General features: G+C 38.1%; 1 protein-coding gene across 1 annotated transcript; it reads left to right on the top strand.

Moving 5' to 3' along the window:
- Positions 1-897: 897 nt before the first annotated feature.
- LOC134655995 (uncharacterized) lies at positions 898-2,288 on the top strand. Its single transcript, XM_063511512.1, has 3 exons — positions 898-998; positions 1,169-1,207; positions 1,793-2,288. Exons 1-3 carry the CDS (start codon positions 898-900, stop codon positions 2,286-2,288), a joined length of 636 nt encoding a protein of 211 aa, XP_063367582.1.
- Positions 2,289-18,908: the final 16,620 nt, after the last annotated feature.

Here is an 18,908-nt window from a genome sequence, read left to right as displayed (position 1 = left end):
CGTTGGCCCATCGTGTAGTCCTCTACACTCCTCCATTCCACTGGCTCCTGCTATTCGGCTAAGTTCAGATGAACGCGCGGCGACGCGCGCTGCCGCTCGTTTCAAGTTTCAACTGAACAGGGAATCGCGCGAAATACTGACGCGCGGTGCATGGCGGTGCATTCATATATTTCATATACACAACAACAATGATTTGTTAAAACCGCGCGCGGAGAACCAACCGCGCGTCGCCGCGCGTTCATCTGAACTTAGCCTTGACTACCTTATGAGGTACAAAAGTCAGTTGGTTGCCACGCGCGCTCTCGGACGCACGCCACCGCGCGCTCCGACAGTAATTAAAAATAATGTCTTCGTTACGAGCAAATACCACCCGTTGCAGTGTGGACGGGTGTAAAAACAACAAAAGTAATAAACATTTGTCGTTTTTTGCCCTTCCGGGAGACGGGGAAATGTAAGTAGACATTCTGAATATGTAGGTATGTACCTACCTATTTAAAATTACGTACCCACACTGTTATTACTTTTATGATAGTTACAAGCTATTAGGTCAACCTGTTAAATGATGTTTTTACGACATATTTATATAGTGCGATATTTATGTATAGGTACGTATTTGAAACAGGTAGTAACTAACTTATACATATAGTTCCGGGAACCTTTTGTCGTTCTTTGTTCGTAGTCGCCCGAAAATCACAAATTGCGGGGATCTTTCTCTTTTACTCCAATGAAGGCGTATAATTGGAGTGACAGAAAAATGCCCGCAATTTGCGAACTTCGATTTTAGCGGTTATAGCCCTGCCCGCCGGCGGAACGACGCACCGCCGGCGGAACGAGACAGTTGGTTGCCACACGCGCTCCCCGACGCACATCACTTTGCTCTAACACCTACGATGCGAAATGGCTTCGACACGAACCAACACCATACCTTGCAGTGTCTATGGGTGCAGGAACAACAAAAAGAATAAACAATTATCGTTCTTCTCTCTTCCCACAGACTAGGAACAGTAAGTAGACATTCTCAATATTGTAACAGACCTACTTACATTCCTCGTATCATGTTCCCGTGCGAAACGCACACATTCACAACACGTGGGCGTGCGGCGAATGACGCAAATCTGATAAGGAGGGCGATTCGGACTTTATAATCTTGTTATAAAACTGTTTTCAGCAGTGACATTTCTAACAATGCCCGTTTCATAACAAGATTGTAAAGTTCGAATCGCCTTAAGTAGGTAGTGTATGATAAATAGATAATGGTGAAATTGTCTTAGCTTACGCTTCCTACAGCCTGCATCCGTCTGTCAACTCTTGACCTGCTAGCAGGAGTTGCGTTCTCTCGCGTGTCTCCATACCTACATTACCTATATCTAGCGTGATTTCAACTATGGACTCGAACGCAACTCATGCTAGCTGATGGTCTGGTATAGGTATAGGATATAGGATAGGGTAATACTTTGGCAAGCCAGACTTTACCACTTACCTGGTAACAAATAACAGAAAAATAATTTCAGTAGTTCCCACCAACTCACATGGTAATGGGAGTTTTTATTCTCAGTTTAATAACTGACCCACCAAACCCGGTAACCCACCAAACTACCCACCAAAATATTATAATGTTCAAATTACTGACAAGCGTCATAAATAAATAGAGTAGGTACCTAAGTAATTTGTTTCAATTGTTGTTTTCATTGTTTCAATAAACTGCTCTAATAATGAACAAACATTTATAAATAAGTTTATATTATATAAGTTAGGTAACTGATACCTATTCTTATTTTATCTTTGTTTACAGACGTAACAGATGGTTAAAGATCATAGATAGAACTGACCTATTAGAAAAAAAAGATTTGAAACCAAGAAACTATGTAGTGTGTTCCGCTCATTTTGAAAAAGACATGATTATACAGACGCCGCGCCTAAAACCAGAAGCATTGCCTACTAAGTATATTCCGGAAGTGTCTGATAATTCTACGAGTAACACTGAAACAACCAGGGAAGTATCAACACAAGCGAATTGTGAAGTTAATATAACATGTATTAAAGAAGATGTCTTATCTATAACGGTAGAAACACAAACAGATAGAGAAAGAATTGATGAAGCGCAAACATCTATTGGTCTTTCTACGGGCACACTAAGGAAAAGGAAACTTCGGACAGGACTACCGGACCCTGAGGAAAATAGAAGAAAATTAGAAATAGTTAAGAAGAAAATAATGAGACTACGGAAAATTGAAAAAGAACTTGAAGCTGACACTTCTCGCTCTGGGTGGGAAATTGTAGACATGTGACCTTGAAACGAATGTTCCTAACCTAATGCAGCCAATTGACGATTTCAGATACATTTATAAAAAAAAATACTCTGTTTTATTTTACCGCTGTACAGTCGACGTCAAAGATATGTTTACACTTTTGCACCTTATTCTTAGCCGCTTAGCCAGCTAATGGTCCTTCTTTTGCTTGCAAGTCTTGCAACATTTTATTATTCCAATAAAGCTAAAATAATAACAAAGGCACAACAGCGCCCTAAATCAGTCGGTCATGGTAATAAACACAATGAACACTTAAATCTCAAAACTCCACGCACCCTTATCATCCGTATAGAAATAACCCATACATAACATTCACCCCATGCAAAATAACACGAATCTTTTGTAGTGTCGCACAAGATTAGTGGGAACGTAAGAATTAGATAAGATAAGGGATAAGGGTAGTGTGGCAGCCGCTCGCCATGGTGATATTGAGTAGGTATATGGGAATTATTATTGTATTCCGTGGAAGTGGACTTTGGGGCTTAGTGCAGGTAAAAAAATGTTCATTTGATTATTATAACGACACAAACCTATCATAACGACAATTGTGAAGGTACCTAGAGGTATTTTAACGTTGTAATAGTGCGAGAAAAATAAAATTTTAAAAATAACTTGACACTTATCAATGATAAATTATCGCACAACTTTTAAAAATATATACTACATACCTAGTTGTGGATATCGTATCGTATATCTGCGACCCCCGCAACCACCAGCCGTGTAATCACCCGTCATCCATCAAATGATAAGCCGTCATCATCTCGTTACCTGTCATTATCTTCCTCTAATTACAGATTACCGTTTGACGAAAATTGTAAAGCAAATTAGACCTTATGTTGAAAGGTTAGATTAAATTGGTAGAACTCGGAAACAAATGAATATAGTAACTTGAACCTTAAATTTTATGGTCAAAATCCAATATTTTTTTACACGGTGCGACACAGTTAAACTTACAACGTTGACGAGGAAATACTGCATATCTACCTGTACGAATCTGAGGGCATATATGGCCTATCGCCAACATCGAAAAACGTTATCTGTCTCTCTATCACTCAAATATAACGCTTTTCGATGTCAGTGGTAGTCGCCCATCAGGTGTGGAGGAAAGTGATAGCCGTCACGACAAATGATAAAAGCGCTATTATGTCCACTACCTACTAGTCGGACGGTGCTATCTCTGCACCGACTTTGACAGGACAAAGTGTCGTTATAAACGTCATATCTTAATTGTTTATTAGGTTAACCTAAGCAAAGGCCGTCAAAATAATCATATCCTAGCTATATTTTCAAAGCATTACGTAGGGGCTATGTAATAATATATAGGTATGTGAGAAAAGAAAAACATAGAAATTTGATCAAACAGTGTTTAACACCAATAAAATTATTACAATGCTTGCTGATTCTAGAGTGTTCCGATAATCATTTTGGTATCACGTCTGTAAGTGCCGCTGCGACTGCTTCGCAAATCGATGTTTTTAGTTCCTCCATACAGATCCTTAAAGACTCCGCTGCAGCCTCAGCTCGAGTAACGGCCGTGTCTCCGCCTGTCTCCTTTGCTGCTGTATTTTGAGAAGTACTTCTTGTTTCTTCTAGTGGCTTTCCCCTCCAGAGTTCCACTTTAACCTTACTTATGCCTAATAGGTTATTCACTTCAAGGATGCTTGTATTGTCTTCTCCACCGAATAGTTTGACAAAGTACGTCCTCCCAGTCTCCCTGACGTGGTTAACTTGATACCCAAGTTCAGCGCAAGCGGCTTTAATGCTTTCCATCCTAGCGCCACACGGCAGACCTCTAATACCAACTTTGAGTGGGCATATGAAGTATCTCAACCCTGGTTCTGTGGCTTCAATGTCCTTTAAATGTCCGACGACAGCGTGGTACTCCGGGCCATCACGAGGACGGAAGCGAATCCCATGATCACCATATGCCTCATAGAGCGGCATCTTTCCGAAGTCCGCCTCGATGTCCTTGAGATGTTTCATCTGATTAGGGAACTGGTTTACCAATATGTTCGGGTACTTGGCGTTATTGGTAACACTACTGTTGGTAGCCGGAGCTGCGATCGTCGACTGTTCTTCGTAGTATTTAAAAGATGGTTCCTTCTCCTTTATACGTTCCATGAGTCTGATGACGCTTCTGTAGTCGCTTTCGCTACTCGGATTGAAACGAATCTCGTCTCTGCTTACAGTTCTTCCCAAATATGTCAGGTCGATTTCTTGGCGCGCGTAGCGAGATGGGTATTCTACGAAGACGTGACGTGGATATTTGGTCTCAGGGAGCCGTTGACGATGGGCCTTGGCCCACGCTTCTGGAGACTCCCTGAACTCCGCTAGCTCCTTCCTTAGCTTCGATTCCAGTTGGTTGTAAATCGTCTTCAGTGATTGAGCTCTATACCGCTGCCAATTTTTCCTCGCCTCCCGTTTCTCCTTGAGCATTCTCTGCAGCCGTTCTGGTAGTTCTCTCCTTTCTTCTTCTTCATTGGTGGATGGTATAATTGTGAATACTATGCCCGACATAATATTTAAAGTTGAAGTAAGATAAATTAACAAGGTGAGTACTCAAAACACGTCTTCACTTAGCCGGTTTCGTGAATTGAATGAAAAGAATTTGCCGCGGCGCCCTTATTTATATGCACAAAATGGATTAGGGTGCAGGTTTGCGTTAGAGTGAGACAGAAAATACAGCGTGGCAGTTATTATTTGCTTTTTTTAAATTGAATTTTAGTAAAAACTAGATTAATGATAGTTTATGTACATACATACTGTCGTAATACTTAAGCACAAGAAATAAGAACACAAAGATGAACAATAACCGAAGTTGTAATGTTTATGTAGGTTCGATCTTTACGAGTCATTTATATGAGAAATTTTTATGTACCTACCTACGTAAAAAGGCGAACTCTGGGATTGCTATAGATACATATTATAATTTTTAGGGTTCCGTACCCAAAGGGTAAAAACGGGACCCTATTACTAAGACTCCGCTGTCCGTCCGTCCGTCCGTCCGTCTGTCACCAGGCTGTATCTCACGAACCGTGATAGCTAGACAGTTGAAATTTTCACAGATGATGTATTTCTGTTGCCGCTATAACAACAAATACTAAAAACAGAATAAAATAAAGATTTAAGTGGGGCTCCCATACAACAAACGTGATTTTTGACCGAAGTTAAGCAACGTCGGGCGGGGTCAGTACTTGAATGGGTGACCGTTTTTTTTGCTTGTTTTGCTCTATTTTTTGTTGATGGTGCGGAACCCTCCGTGCGCGAGTCCGACTCGCACTTGGCCGGTTTTTTCGTAGATACTTACTATACCGTAGAGTTTCCTATCTTCACCTGGGTTTTGACACTTTTCCTAAAAAATCTCTCAAATTTGAAAGCATTTTAATCCGTTAAGGCGAAAAAACGTTTTTTAGTGTTCCTAACTATCAGTATTCACAATTGAAACTTTGAATTTCATTGGTTAAGTTGGTAAAAAATGGCCTCAAAGGCAATAGGCGATGTTTGGGTATTTTTCCCAATCTTCGCCTACGGCATGCTTTACCGCTAATAATACACTTTTCTGTGACTAACACATGTTAAGTCGTATCTATTTGGAATGTGCTACTATACTATGAACCTTAATTACACCAGACTAGCCATATTTTAAAAAAAACGGTGTAGTAGGCGAAGTTTGGTAACAGTCTGAAGTTGGTTTCATACATTTTCTATAACGAAGCTAGGGCTGCCAAAAATTAACCAACATGCCAAATAAAGGGGAGTAATGGTTTATAAGTAAAAAAATTATAATTTTTAACAAAAATATTTAATATTTAAACAAAAAACGTATCTTTTTTCACTTATTATTCTTATCTTAATTGAGATCAAATCAACCTTATTATTCAAAGTCAGACACATAAAAATACCTTTTGCCTACTTACGAGTGTAACATTAGCATGTGACGTCACAATCAAGTTACCTATTGTTTATAGTTTTATACCGGTTTTAAAATATAAATTGTGTCTAAAAAATAACTGCTGTCTACGTTTCTCTATTAACCTTATGATGCTTTATTTCATGCATGGTGTAAAATAATTTATTTGAAATACTTACAGTCAAATACCCTATTAATGTGGTAAAACAAATTTGACAACCCTAGGGGTAGGCGAAATTTGGCAACAAGATGGACGCAAAGTACCTTCACCAATGTTTTATCCAATTGTGACTTCTAAACGTAAGCTAGCCATTAAATAATAGTTTCATATGAAAAAGAAATAGTTATAGTATATAATCATGTAAAGAGTTTAACATTACCTGGTCTGTATCACTGTTAAAAACCGAAGTTCAAACATTGGCTTAAAAAAACGTGTGGTCGGCGTCGCGAAAAAACCTCACTTAACGTAAACTGTGTGAAGTTAGCCGCAGATTGTTCGAAGAATGTTGACACCCGTAAAAAATACTTTGTATTTAGTAGTTTTATGTAAGGCTTACATTAGAAACATTTTGTTAATGGCAACTTTTGTCAAAGTAGGCGAAAATAGGGAGCCCAGGCAAAGATACGAAACTCTACGGTAACTCTCGAGCAAGTAAACATGAATAAGTAGGTAAGTATATAAAAAACTGGCCAAGTGCGAGTCGGACTCGCGCACGAATGGTTCCGTACCATTACGCAATAAACGGCAAAAAAATCACGTTTATTGTATGGGAGACACTTAAATATTTATTATATTCTGTTATTTGTATTTGTTGTTATAGCGGCAACTGAAATACATCATCTGTGAAAATTTCAACTGCCTAGCTATCACGGTTCATGAGATACAGCCTGGTGACAGACAGACGAATGGAGAGACGGACAGCGGAGTCTTGTTAGTAATAGGGTCCCGTTTTTACCCTTTTGGTACGGAACCCTAAAAAGGGTAAAAATAGACAAAACATAATAAGCTTTCTTCTTTATATACATAAATAAATACTTAGGTATATTATATTATTTATTATTTCGAGTTACAAGTAGCAATGTGCAAATAGCAGAACAATCTCAAAATTTCCGCAATTTCTAGAAACTTTCATAAGAAAATAATTGTCATGCAAGTTTCCACTTAGAAAGCTCCCTTCCAGATAAGGGATTATTACTTACCTACTCATTACTCAATGATTGTTTCAAGTAACGTCACAGAATAGCGTATATTTTTTGTGTCATAGATATGTCCCAACAGCATCCTTCGAATGATAGCGGACAGGGTTGACTGTCCCTACTTGTCGCACTGTGAGGGATTGCATTCCCCCATCAGTGTTGTGTTGTTTTAAATTTTTGTATACCTACTAACCCCTAGCTTGTAAGCTCTACTAATAAAAATGTGCCCATGTGTTACACGAAATAAATATGTGACGTTCTACGGCAAAAGGTACCTTATGGCACTTGGCGCTTACATCGCATAGCGCCGCAATAATAATAGCGCGCGGCGGCGGAGCGGCGTTAATAATAGCGTAAGCGCCAACGGCCATAAGGTACCTTTACCCGTGGGACGTCACATATATACAGTAATTCATTCATTCATAACGAACTAACTGCAAGAAGGTTTGGCAATAAACGCGCAAAAAGTTCCGAGAATATTTCAATGGGACCTTTAGCACTTTTATATAGTAAGGTAAATAAATGCGCAGACTTGCCTTATTGAGACACAAGTGACACAGGGAGAGAATAATTCCCGTGCTCGGTATCGCAGGCTAAAATACTTATCTTTAACATTTGTTGTTTGTTGTGGCTTAAGTGCAAAGTGCGATAAGTTACCTATTTAACATTATTCCAATAACACGAATCTTTAGACTCTTTAGACACTACAAAATCTTAACGCTGCCCAGTGTATACATACTATTACATACTAACCGCATGCTTATACGTTAGGGCTAATAAGCACAACTACTCAGCATATGGTGTTAGAAGCGATAGGTGTCGCGCGCATAATCTTCTTGCGCCTCCGCGTCGACGGCTGGCCAAGGCCCGAGCATCTCTCAGCGTCTTCGGGCCCAAAATATATAATAAAATTCCAATTGACATAAGAAATTTAGATAGTGACACAATTTTCAAAAATAAATTAAAAACTTTACTTATTCAATCTGTATGTTACGATATTATATCTACTTACCGTAAATTTAAGTTAAATCTTAAATTATGTAAATTATGCTGTATTATGACGTGTAAAAATCTGATTTTTTTTACCCAAAACTACCACACTATTATTCAATAGGGATTAGGAACCTATAATGGTTATAATTCCCATACTCGCTATCGCAGGCTAAAATACTTATCTTTAACATTTGTTGTTTGTTGTGGCTTAAGTGCAAAGTGCGATAAGGTACCTATTTAACATTATTCCAATAATACGAATGGTATTGATTGCCCAAAACTACCACACTAATATTGAATAGGGAGGAACCTATAATGGCTATAATTGCCATGCTCGCTATCGCGGGCTATTGGCTAAGCTAAACCGCTTATCTTATCTTAATTTTGTTTTGTCATGCAAATCTATACGCGGCCGCACAAGGTACTTAATCGTGTTATTTTGAACGGAGCTGTTTAAGTGCAGAAGTGTGGTTGCCAAATCAATACCATCCGATAACACTCACAACAGGCGTAGACGAATGGGAAGATTCCCATTAGTGCTTTCCTAATACCTCACACGTGTGCAAAATTACGAGTAGGTAATTTGACAACTCGTGTCGATTTGAAATACTCCCTTCGGTCGTGTTTTAATTTATCGCCACTCATTAGTCTCATTACAAATTTCCTATTTTTCGCATATGTATCGTAACGTACCCAGTAACTACTAAATATATCAATATCATGCTTTAATTTATTTTTTAAATTTATAATCGCTTTTGTTAACTTATTATATGTACTTAAAAATAATGCAATTTGTATGACTTATATTTTAAGTAGGTAAGTAAGAATAAATAAGTAAAGATATAGTTATTTGTACAACAAGAGATCAATGTTTGATATTTCTTCGAGTGCTTATTTTGAGTCCCGTGCAAGCGAAAGATTCTATACTTACTAGATTCACGAGCGTAGCGAGTGAATCTAATTTAGAATCTTGAGCGTAGTAAGGGACTCAAAAGTGCACGAGATGTAAATAACTTTGATCTCGTGTAGTTCACAAAACTTTTCACCTCAGCAGTGAGAACATATTAGAGGACCCGAAAAATGTATTCCTTCTTCATCACTTACCTCTATTCACTCATGTTTTCTTAAGATATACCAACAATTAAGTTTTCACCTCAGCAGCTTGAACAAAGGTACTTTGCTACTTAAGAGGCCGGTATCGATTTTAGTCGCAAAAATGTAAAATTGATAGATTGAGTCAATGAAATTGTCCACCTTTTGTTACGTAATAGAAACAACAAGTACTGGTATCTATTAGCACGTCTTCTTATCTTGTATTTGTACAGATCATTTTTTTGAAAACTGACTCACTAAGTTAGTAATGATTTTTTTTTCTGATGGACGTTTAGTTAAACGCGCGTAAAGCACTGATTTAGTCGATCTTATTTGTAAATTTCGTAAAGGTTGGACTGCTAAAAGAGGTAATTTTGTATTACACATATCCTGTACTCCAACTTTCATAGACTACATTTTTGTTATATGATATTGAACAAGAGTAAATGAAAGTTAGACGAAATCAATTTTCACCAGAAATTACTTCAAAACAAGTGAACATTTTTCATGAAAATCGACTTAATTTCAACTTAATTTTGATACTTAAACAATCTACAACATTTCCTGAAACTGTTTTTATACATCATTTTTTATAATTTTAACTATAATTTTTTGATGAATTTTTAAAAACTGCCCCTTCTCGTCATATATTTCCGGTGACGCACGCTTGGGACCTGATTATTAAAAGGCAAGATGAGAAGACGTGTTAATAGAAACCAATACTTGTTATTTAGATATTACGTAACAAAAGGAGTACAATTTCAACGACTAAATCTATCAATTTTACATTTTGGCCCTAAAATCGTTAACGGAGCCTTAAAAATAGTGAGCAAAATCGCATTTTGCTCATTTTGTCTCACTCAGTGAGCAAAATGCGATTATGCTCACTGTTTTTAAGTAGCAAGGTACCCTTGTTCGAGCTGCTGAGCTGAAAAATAAGTTTCACTGTTTGTACGCCTAATGGCAAGACCATGGTAATTCTGTATTATTACGAGTATGTTCTATCATTGTATACACCCATTGTACAGATAATAAACGAATTACGAATTATTATAAATGAATTACGAATCTCAATTGCCAAAATCACCACAGTCAGACCCTGTACTGTAAGACCATAACTGCTCCTATTATCGTCTTTATATAATGTATAAAACTCATTTATTGTATAATAAGTGTTATAAAATGAATATAAAACTACAATTAATTACAACGAATAACTAAACCTAATAAGAAAATTAAAAATACCTATCAAAATTTTGCGCCCTTGGTAAGGTGCCCATCACGCAGGCATATGTCTTTATCATATTTTTTCATACAAATTAAAAAAAAAAGTGGTAGCACATAGGCATTTTTCGCAAGTTCGCAACTCGCAAGTCGCAACCCACAAAAGGGTGTGTGGGTTATTTATTTATTTTAACTTTTAAAAAAAGAAATTCATAACAAAGCAAATCATACAGAAAGCTCATCCACCTCAGGCTTCGTCAAATTAAAATGCATTTTGTCACATATGTCATCCGCAACACGCATCGTCAAATTATAAAGGAAATTGGTCATTACAAAATACATAATAATAAGCCATAAACCTATATCCTAATCCGGTAAGTACCCGGCACAAATGTCCCCAAAATACCAGCGGCGTTCCCGCGCTGAATAGCCAACGATATACGCTGGACCAGGTACGAACCAGACCTAGGATCGCAACCCCTATCCCGCAAGCGTTTTCCCAGGTCCCTCACAAAAACCTTCGCCTCGGAACACCAAGGACCAGCCGACTCAACAGCGAGAGGGACAAAATCGTAAACCGGCTTCAAGTTTGAGTACTTGGCATGTTTCTGTCTCGCGGCGTTCTCCGCAGCCCCCCCAGCCGCACGTTTTAACTTTTCATATTCATGTAAACAAGTACACTCGTATTAACTTGGTTTCTATTTATGACATATTCTAGATTCCCATAAAATGTCTATGGTGCATACAACCTGAAATAACACCATAATCATCTATGGCTTTTATTATTATTAACTAAGTGCCCACACAGTCTATCTATATAAAGCGCGCGTCACAAAAAAAAACCAGATAAATTGCAACAGCGGTTAAGCGAGGTTCTCTGAGCTTTATCGTTATCAGTCTTATCTTCCATCTCACTCACACATTGTTGTACCGAATCACCACCAATGGATAACCTCTGCAAGTTAGTTGGAGGACGGTCGAAGCGGGAGGACAGCGAGAGGCGTTATGAAGATTACCTTGTGGAGCCACCCTCCTGTGAAAGTCATCAACCCCTGATTCTTTGCAGATGCCACAAGACAACTACATCCCGTTCAAGGATGGCCACGACTACTCCAGCGACTTCTCACGTTAAACCCCTGAGGCAGGAGGACCTTCCTAAACCTAAAGGTCCACTCGTTTCGCTGGTTGACTGGAGTAAAGCCTACCCGGACTGCCCTATGTTGGGTGCGGCAATAGCCATAGCTGACGTCTTCAACGCGTTTAGCGCGCTGGTCGCTGAAGACCTACAACTTCCCTTCCTGCGAGATTTAGATAGCTTCATCACACTCGCAGAAGTGATAAAATATGATAATGGCCCAGCTCAGGTCCAAGAACTTGGCAATGCAACAGTCGCCTTGCTTGTGTCGTACATTCAGCTGTGCCAGCAACATAGTTCAAGGATTGTGCCCGACTGGGACTTCAGGACAGGACAAGACCCAAGCGAAAGAGACCAGGACACAGCTGAGGCGGATCAGTATTCCAGCGACGAAGATTCCATAGGAGTTCTATCGGACGATTCAAGTGATATGGAAGCGTTGAAAATCGACGTGATTGACGAGTACGCTATTGAGGCTGCAGAACAAGACGCATATGAGATGTTGTCAGACGATGATGTCCGATACGCAATGGAAGCGGCTGGTCAGGATTCAAGCCAGCTTTCAGACGACGATATCGGAGTGTTATCAGACGACACATGTGAAAAAGAAGGCCAGAACACCCGAGAGGATCAACACAACAGTGGAGCGGCGGACGAGGTGTTGTCAAATGACGTCATCGGTCTGTTGTCAGATGATAGAAACGAAGTTAAGATACCAGCCGATAATGCTTCCCCTTTAATTCAATCTTTAGATATCGAACCCCGTATACATCCTGTCTCTTCAACCGAAACGGGAAACTTTGCTCTATCTAATAGTGTAAGGAAGATAATTACAATGCTCGATAGCGCCGAGGGGTTGAAAGTGTTTTTACCCGAGGAGCATGACAGATTCGCCAATCGTCTAAAAGCCATTGAAGCTGACCTCGATTCCGACGACCAACTCCTGCAACTGCAAGATGTCTTCGCCAGGATAATGGATAGTCTGGCCCAGCTGCGCTACCGACACGAACTTGAACAGGCTGTAAATCATGTACCCGAAGATTTAAGGCCTAAATTAAACGAAGAAGTGGTTTGTGAAGTAGGCCAGAAGAGACTTAAGGACAATTTGAGGCAGTTTGTCGCTGGCAAATTGTCTGGAAACCTGGCTGCAAAATACCCAGGCATCCTAGTGGATAACTTCCCTAACTGCGGGACACATCTCCTAGGCATCAAGGTGGAGCTCGGGCGATATGCATCCTTCGCAGTCCTGGGTGAGAAGATCCAGTTCACTCCCCGCGACGGCCGGGAGTATAGAACCATCATCAGGTATTTGCAGCGGATCGAAACGTCCGAGCCAGAACTGAGGTACACTGTGTGTCTCGACGAGGGTGTGCGAGCGAGTGGAGATACAAGCGAGGAATCAGACACGAGCGGGACATCAGACGGATGGGAGCTTGTTAACTTAGTCACGGAGCCGACTAATCTCGCATACGCGCCCAGAAACAAGCAAAGAGCCAATGACTGATGAGAAACAGATTTAAATTTTTATTACTGTGATATCTAAATGCCCAAATAAATGTTTTAAAGAAACTCATATCATTTTAATAATATATTTTATTTTATCAAATTTTGTCGATTGACTCAAAATGTAAGTAGTTTAGTGTACTTAGTTTGTAATATGTATTAGGACGATAATATTTAAAAATATTCAATATGTTGTAAATCCGTCGGCGTCTCGTCGATATTTATAGAAGCGGGTTAAAATGATTACGTCATCAGTTGATGACGGAGATACTGTTTACATTTAGCTTACGTCCGTAGTTATGACGTGAATGGAAAACATTTTATTATTATGACATTTCAGAAACATTAAAGCACAGACCTACATAATAAATAAAAATAAAAAATCCTTTATTTCTAGTCATTGGAAAAAAATGTAAGAAGGTACATCAATTTTATAATCTTAGCTAGTTATTTTTAATATTACATTGCATTGTTTCTATGTCAAAATTATGATTGGGTATGTCGAAAAAGCTTACATTTTATTTAGGTATTTACACTGATATAGTTAGTCTCTTTTTATCGTGACGGACCAGAACCCCTCATCGGGTGAAGGCCTCCTCCAAGGACTTCCAAGTTTCCCTATTTAATGCACTATATTTCCAGTTGATACCAGCTATTTTCTTAATGTCATCCGCCCAGCGGCTATTTGGTTTGCCTTTACAGCGTTTTCCTGTGGGTCCCTTCCAGGTAGTAACTGTTAAGGTCCATCGAGAGTCGGAAAGCCTGGCAACGTGTCCAGCCCATCTCCATTTTAGCATTTTGGCATGCTTTAAGGCGTCTATTAATTTTTTTATTGCTCTTATATTTATGTGCGGTATTTTTTGCACTCTTCTAATGTTTGTTAGGCTTCTCTCCATTTGTTGCTCTTTGACATGTAATTATTTTTGATTTTATTTTTGTAGTAAGCACCCAGGTTGGACTAGCATACGTCAATGAAGGCAAAATGCACATATCCATAACTTGTTTTTTTAGGGTTCCGTAGCCAAATGGCAAAAAACGGAACCCTTATAGATTCGTCATGTCTGTCTGTCTGTCTGTCCGTCTGTCCGTCTGTCTGTCCGTCCGTATGTCACAGCCACTTTTCTCCGAAACTATAAGAACTATACTATTGAAACTTGGTAAGTAGATGTATTCTGTGAACCGCATTAAGATTTTCACACAAAAATAGAAAAAAAACAATAAATTTTTGGGGTTCCCCATACTTCGAACTGAAACTCAAAAATTTTTTTTTCATCAAACCCATACGTGTGGGGTATCTATGGATAGGTCTTCAAAAATGATATTGAGGTTTCTAATATCATTTTTTTATAAACTGAATAGTTTGCGCGAGAGACACTTCCAAAGTGGTAAAATGTGTGTCCCCCCCCCTGTAACTTCTAAAATAAGAGAATGATAAAACTAAAAAAAATATATGATGTACATTACCATGTAAACTTCCACCAAAAATTGGTTTGAACGAGATCTAGTAAGTAGTTTTTTTTTATACGTCATAAATCGCCTAAATACGGAACCCTTCATGAGCGAGTCCGACTCGCACTTGGCCGCTTTTTTTACTTTCATGTCCATATTACTTTTTAAAATTTCTTTTAGGCTCCAGAACTTATTCCACAGACCTACATACATGCATACATATTCTGTGCTCAGAGTAGGGTTGCCAGATGGTCGGGATTTGGCGGGATTCTCCCGATTTTAGCAGGTGTTCCCGATTCCCGACAAAGTGTAAACTGTCCCGAAAAACAGCTTCACGTTATAAAACAATAATTTCAAGTTCCGAACTGTCGTCGAGCGAGCGAGCTGACGTAGTGCCAATAATGTAAAATATCGTTGTTTTTAATACAATTACTTTAATTTGAATGTATTTTTTTAGAGATGCCCCGAATAGTGAATTTGGCCGAATACCGAATATTCGGCCTCACCCTCGGCCGAATACCGAATATTCGGCATGACATGCGAACATTTTGAGTCACAATTATTATGCAAACTGTTCGCCATCAAAGCACTACGTTTGCTAAGATATATTTTTATGTTGAACAGAATTAATGAATGTATATTAGTCAATCAAATCAGACCCATGATAAAAATAAAATATTTTGTAATCAATAAATGCTCAAAAACGTGCCTTCGTATTTAACTACTTTCCAAGAATACATTTTAAATATTAAATATACCTAGTTTTTGGTTATTTTTTTTGTAATTTTTCTTTTTAGGTAGATGCAACAGATATTCGGTGTTCCGCCGAATAGTAGGCAACATTCGGCCGAATACCGAATATTGGGCAAAGTGTCCGAATAGGCCGAATACAGAATAGTTGCCGAATCATGGCATCGTGGCAATCGTGGCATCTCTAATTTTTTTTTTCCCGACTTAACTCCCAAAATCCCGAAAAAATCATATTGTTTCCCGATAATAGCGCCTTTCGATCTGGCAACCCTAGCTCAGAGTATGGTCAGACAACAAAAATACCAATAATCTACATACTGTACCCATACTGTCTCAAGTTCAAAATAGACTCATTTCTATTCTATGTTTTGGCAATATTAGGGTGCATTGGAACATAAAAAGAGAGACGACTTTGAAAACTGCTGATATCTACTCTAAGCTAAGTACTTTCTTATTGTAGCAACAGTTTTCGTTTTCCCGCTTGCGAAATTATCATAGTTCTTTTAAGTAATTAAAACAAAAAAATAACATGTTTTATTATCTCATTTAGGAAGTCCATTGTTAAACATTTTTACAGTCCCCGTCCTTTAAACCTTTACTCAAACCGGCCGAAGGAAACACTTTGTAACTAGGGCTTGCAAATATTCGAAACTTTCAGATATTCGAATATTCGACTTTTTCTGACGACGTATTCGAATATTCGAATAATTATTCGAATATTATAAAAAATAAGAAAAGGAACGAGAAATCGGTTTATTATCGTTTTATTCAAAAGCTTTTTTCACATATTGCTAAAACTAAGGATATTTGGCAGAAATCCACTTAATTGACTAGATTTATCATCCTACTATTTATAAGATGCCCACATTTATAAAAACAAGTAAAACGCCAAAATTAGACGTATTTAATATTTCTAGATAAAACTTATTATAAATGCGTCGTTGCGTGAAATAATATTACTTTAACCATCCAAACACCTAGGTATGTAAGATATTTTTTTAGTAGGTAATTATTTTCCGATTTAAATTAACTTGTAATCACTCAGAGGCCTGTAAAAAGGCCTTTAATTTCATTGTATTATGAATATTTATTGACTTTATTTGTTTTGGCAAGTTACTATTCCTAATGGTCGGCTAATTATATAATATTGGAACATTTAAGGGAAAAAGTTAGTTGAGTACTGGGTGAATTATTCGTCAGCTAAAGGTGCATGGTTAGATTACCAAGTTGGGCAGGTTTGGTATGATTAAATTTGAGAATTGCGATAAGTGGCAAGGTTTAGACTTCAAAAATTCGCTTAACGTACGCTTGTACTGAATAAACAGAATGACCCTTTAACTTAAAACTTACGCACCGTAAAAATAACATACTTTTTGATTTCGTTTTCTTTTAAATTGAGTTAGGTTTCACTGTATTCACGAAGAGGAATACAGTAAAAATATTATTTCCTTCGTATTTGGGTACCTACCGTTCCTCATTCACTGTAAATACCCGTAAAACATACAGAAACTGTAACTACAGCGGATGACATAGATTTTTTTATAGTAATAAAAAATATTCGAATATTCGAAACCTGAGCGGCCGAATATTCGAATATCAAAACAGGTCGAATATTCGACAAATTCGAATATTCGAATATTCGAATTGCAAGCCCTATTTGTAACGTAACCCTTTAAGTTTTAATGGGCAGTAATCTCAAATACAAAAAAAATACAAATACAAATATCTTTATTCAATAATAAAGGACACATAGTTGCTTACATTTATGCCCATAAACTAGCCAGTAATCATGGCTAAAATATTCGCTGAACGTTTACAGACCATTTACGTTACTTAACATCCTTAACAGTCAGTGTCCGGTTGCATTTATGTTTTTATTTCGGATTTTAAAGTTGCTCACGTAGCAAGAGTATGTACATCATTATGAAAATATTTAGCTTCAAAATCCCTGTTTGTATGTTTACTGTACTTGCTTAACATATTTATTTCTTTAGCATGAAATCCTTAGCAAAATTGCTTAGCATGAAAAAAACAGTGGTTGAACTTTTTGTTTTTGAACTTTTGATTTTTTTGCTAAATATAGATAACTTACGATGCAGCACGCCTTTAGACCGGTCGGCCTAGGTGTCGATGGGCGGATGTGGTGGACGCGGATCGATGCCCGAGATCCAGGTTGAACACTGGCTTTTTACTTGTATATTGATTGTCACTGTGACAAGGCACGAAGTGGCCCAGGAATCAAATACTTATTTGTATACTGGTGATGTATCGTATTGTATAATTAAAACTGCTTAAACGTAAAATAAAGGTACCTATTCAGATCACGTGCGAGTTTGACGTCAATCGAATATTTAAAAGTGGGTCAAAGCCGATTTGCAAACTAAAGCCGGAAAGACGTGGCGACCATTTCCCGGACAAAGGACTGTGATAGTCGAACACAGTGATACCGAAAAAGGGTTAATTTATGGCACAAAACTTTTTTCGCCAAATGTTATTGTTCATACAGGCTGTGTTCATATAACATAGGTATGGCGAAAAAAATCCATAAAAAAGCCTCAGATCAGAGGCCAATTTAAACTCACATTTGACAAAATTATGTCTAAATGATGTAATTTTGTTCTCATTCGCCTGTGTTTGTGTTGCTCGCTCCAATAAATACGGTTCTAAATTATAAAACAATACATTGGTAATTTCCTCGATAAAGCAGCGATTGGCGGCGGTCCTCAAGCTTCGAGCGTGGGCCTTACAAGGTTAAAGGAATCTCAGTCATTCGACAAAACACCACAAAAACCACATAAAGACACAAATGAAAGTCTTAAAATAAGTAATAGCAATTTATTAAAATCGAGAAGGAATCGGGTTTTTTGGACAGCAAATTCTACCTGGTAAAGAAAGCTATTGAAACATAAAGCACATCACAAAGTAAGTATAACTTTAGAAATAAGCCAGTACAAATACGGAGTAAATCAGTATAATAGCGGGATATACGAGCTACAAACAGTGAATAATATAAAGTCGTTTCTTTACTAAAGATTTATACGACTTTTTGGACAGTACAAAACCTTAGCAGAGATGTGTCTCCAAGGGTTGTAATTAAATACGCTAGTTGTGCACTTATCTCGGAGAAACCAGTATAAAATATGCCTATAATACAACCAAAATTACAGAGCTAGGAGCACCGCGAAATGTGATCTCATTGGAATTTGGAGTTGCCAGAAGACCACATCAAAATGAATCCTTGTCAATAATGTATGAAGCATCCTTGTATATACTTAGAAAGGGTTGGCAAAGGGCTTGTGGCACCGCTAGTATCCGTTTATTGTCAGGCAGCCCGTCTCCTTCGATT

This window comes from Cydia amplana, chromosome 17, assembly GCF_948474715.1.
Source record: "Cydia amplana chromosome 17, ilCydAmpl1.1, whole genome shotgun sequence".
Classification (NCBI taxonomy): domain Eukaryota; kingdom Metazoa; phylum Arthropoda; class Insecta; order Lepidoptera; family Tortricidae; genus Cydia; species Cydia amplana.
Note: the sequence above shows the minus strand (reverse complement) of the source record. Positions and strands in the feature narration are given on the sequence as shown.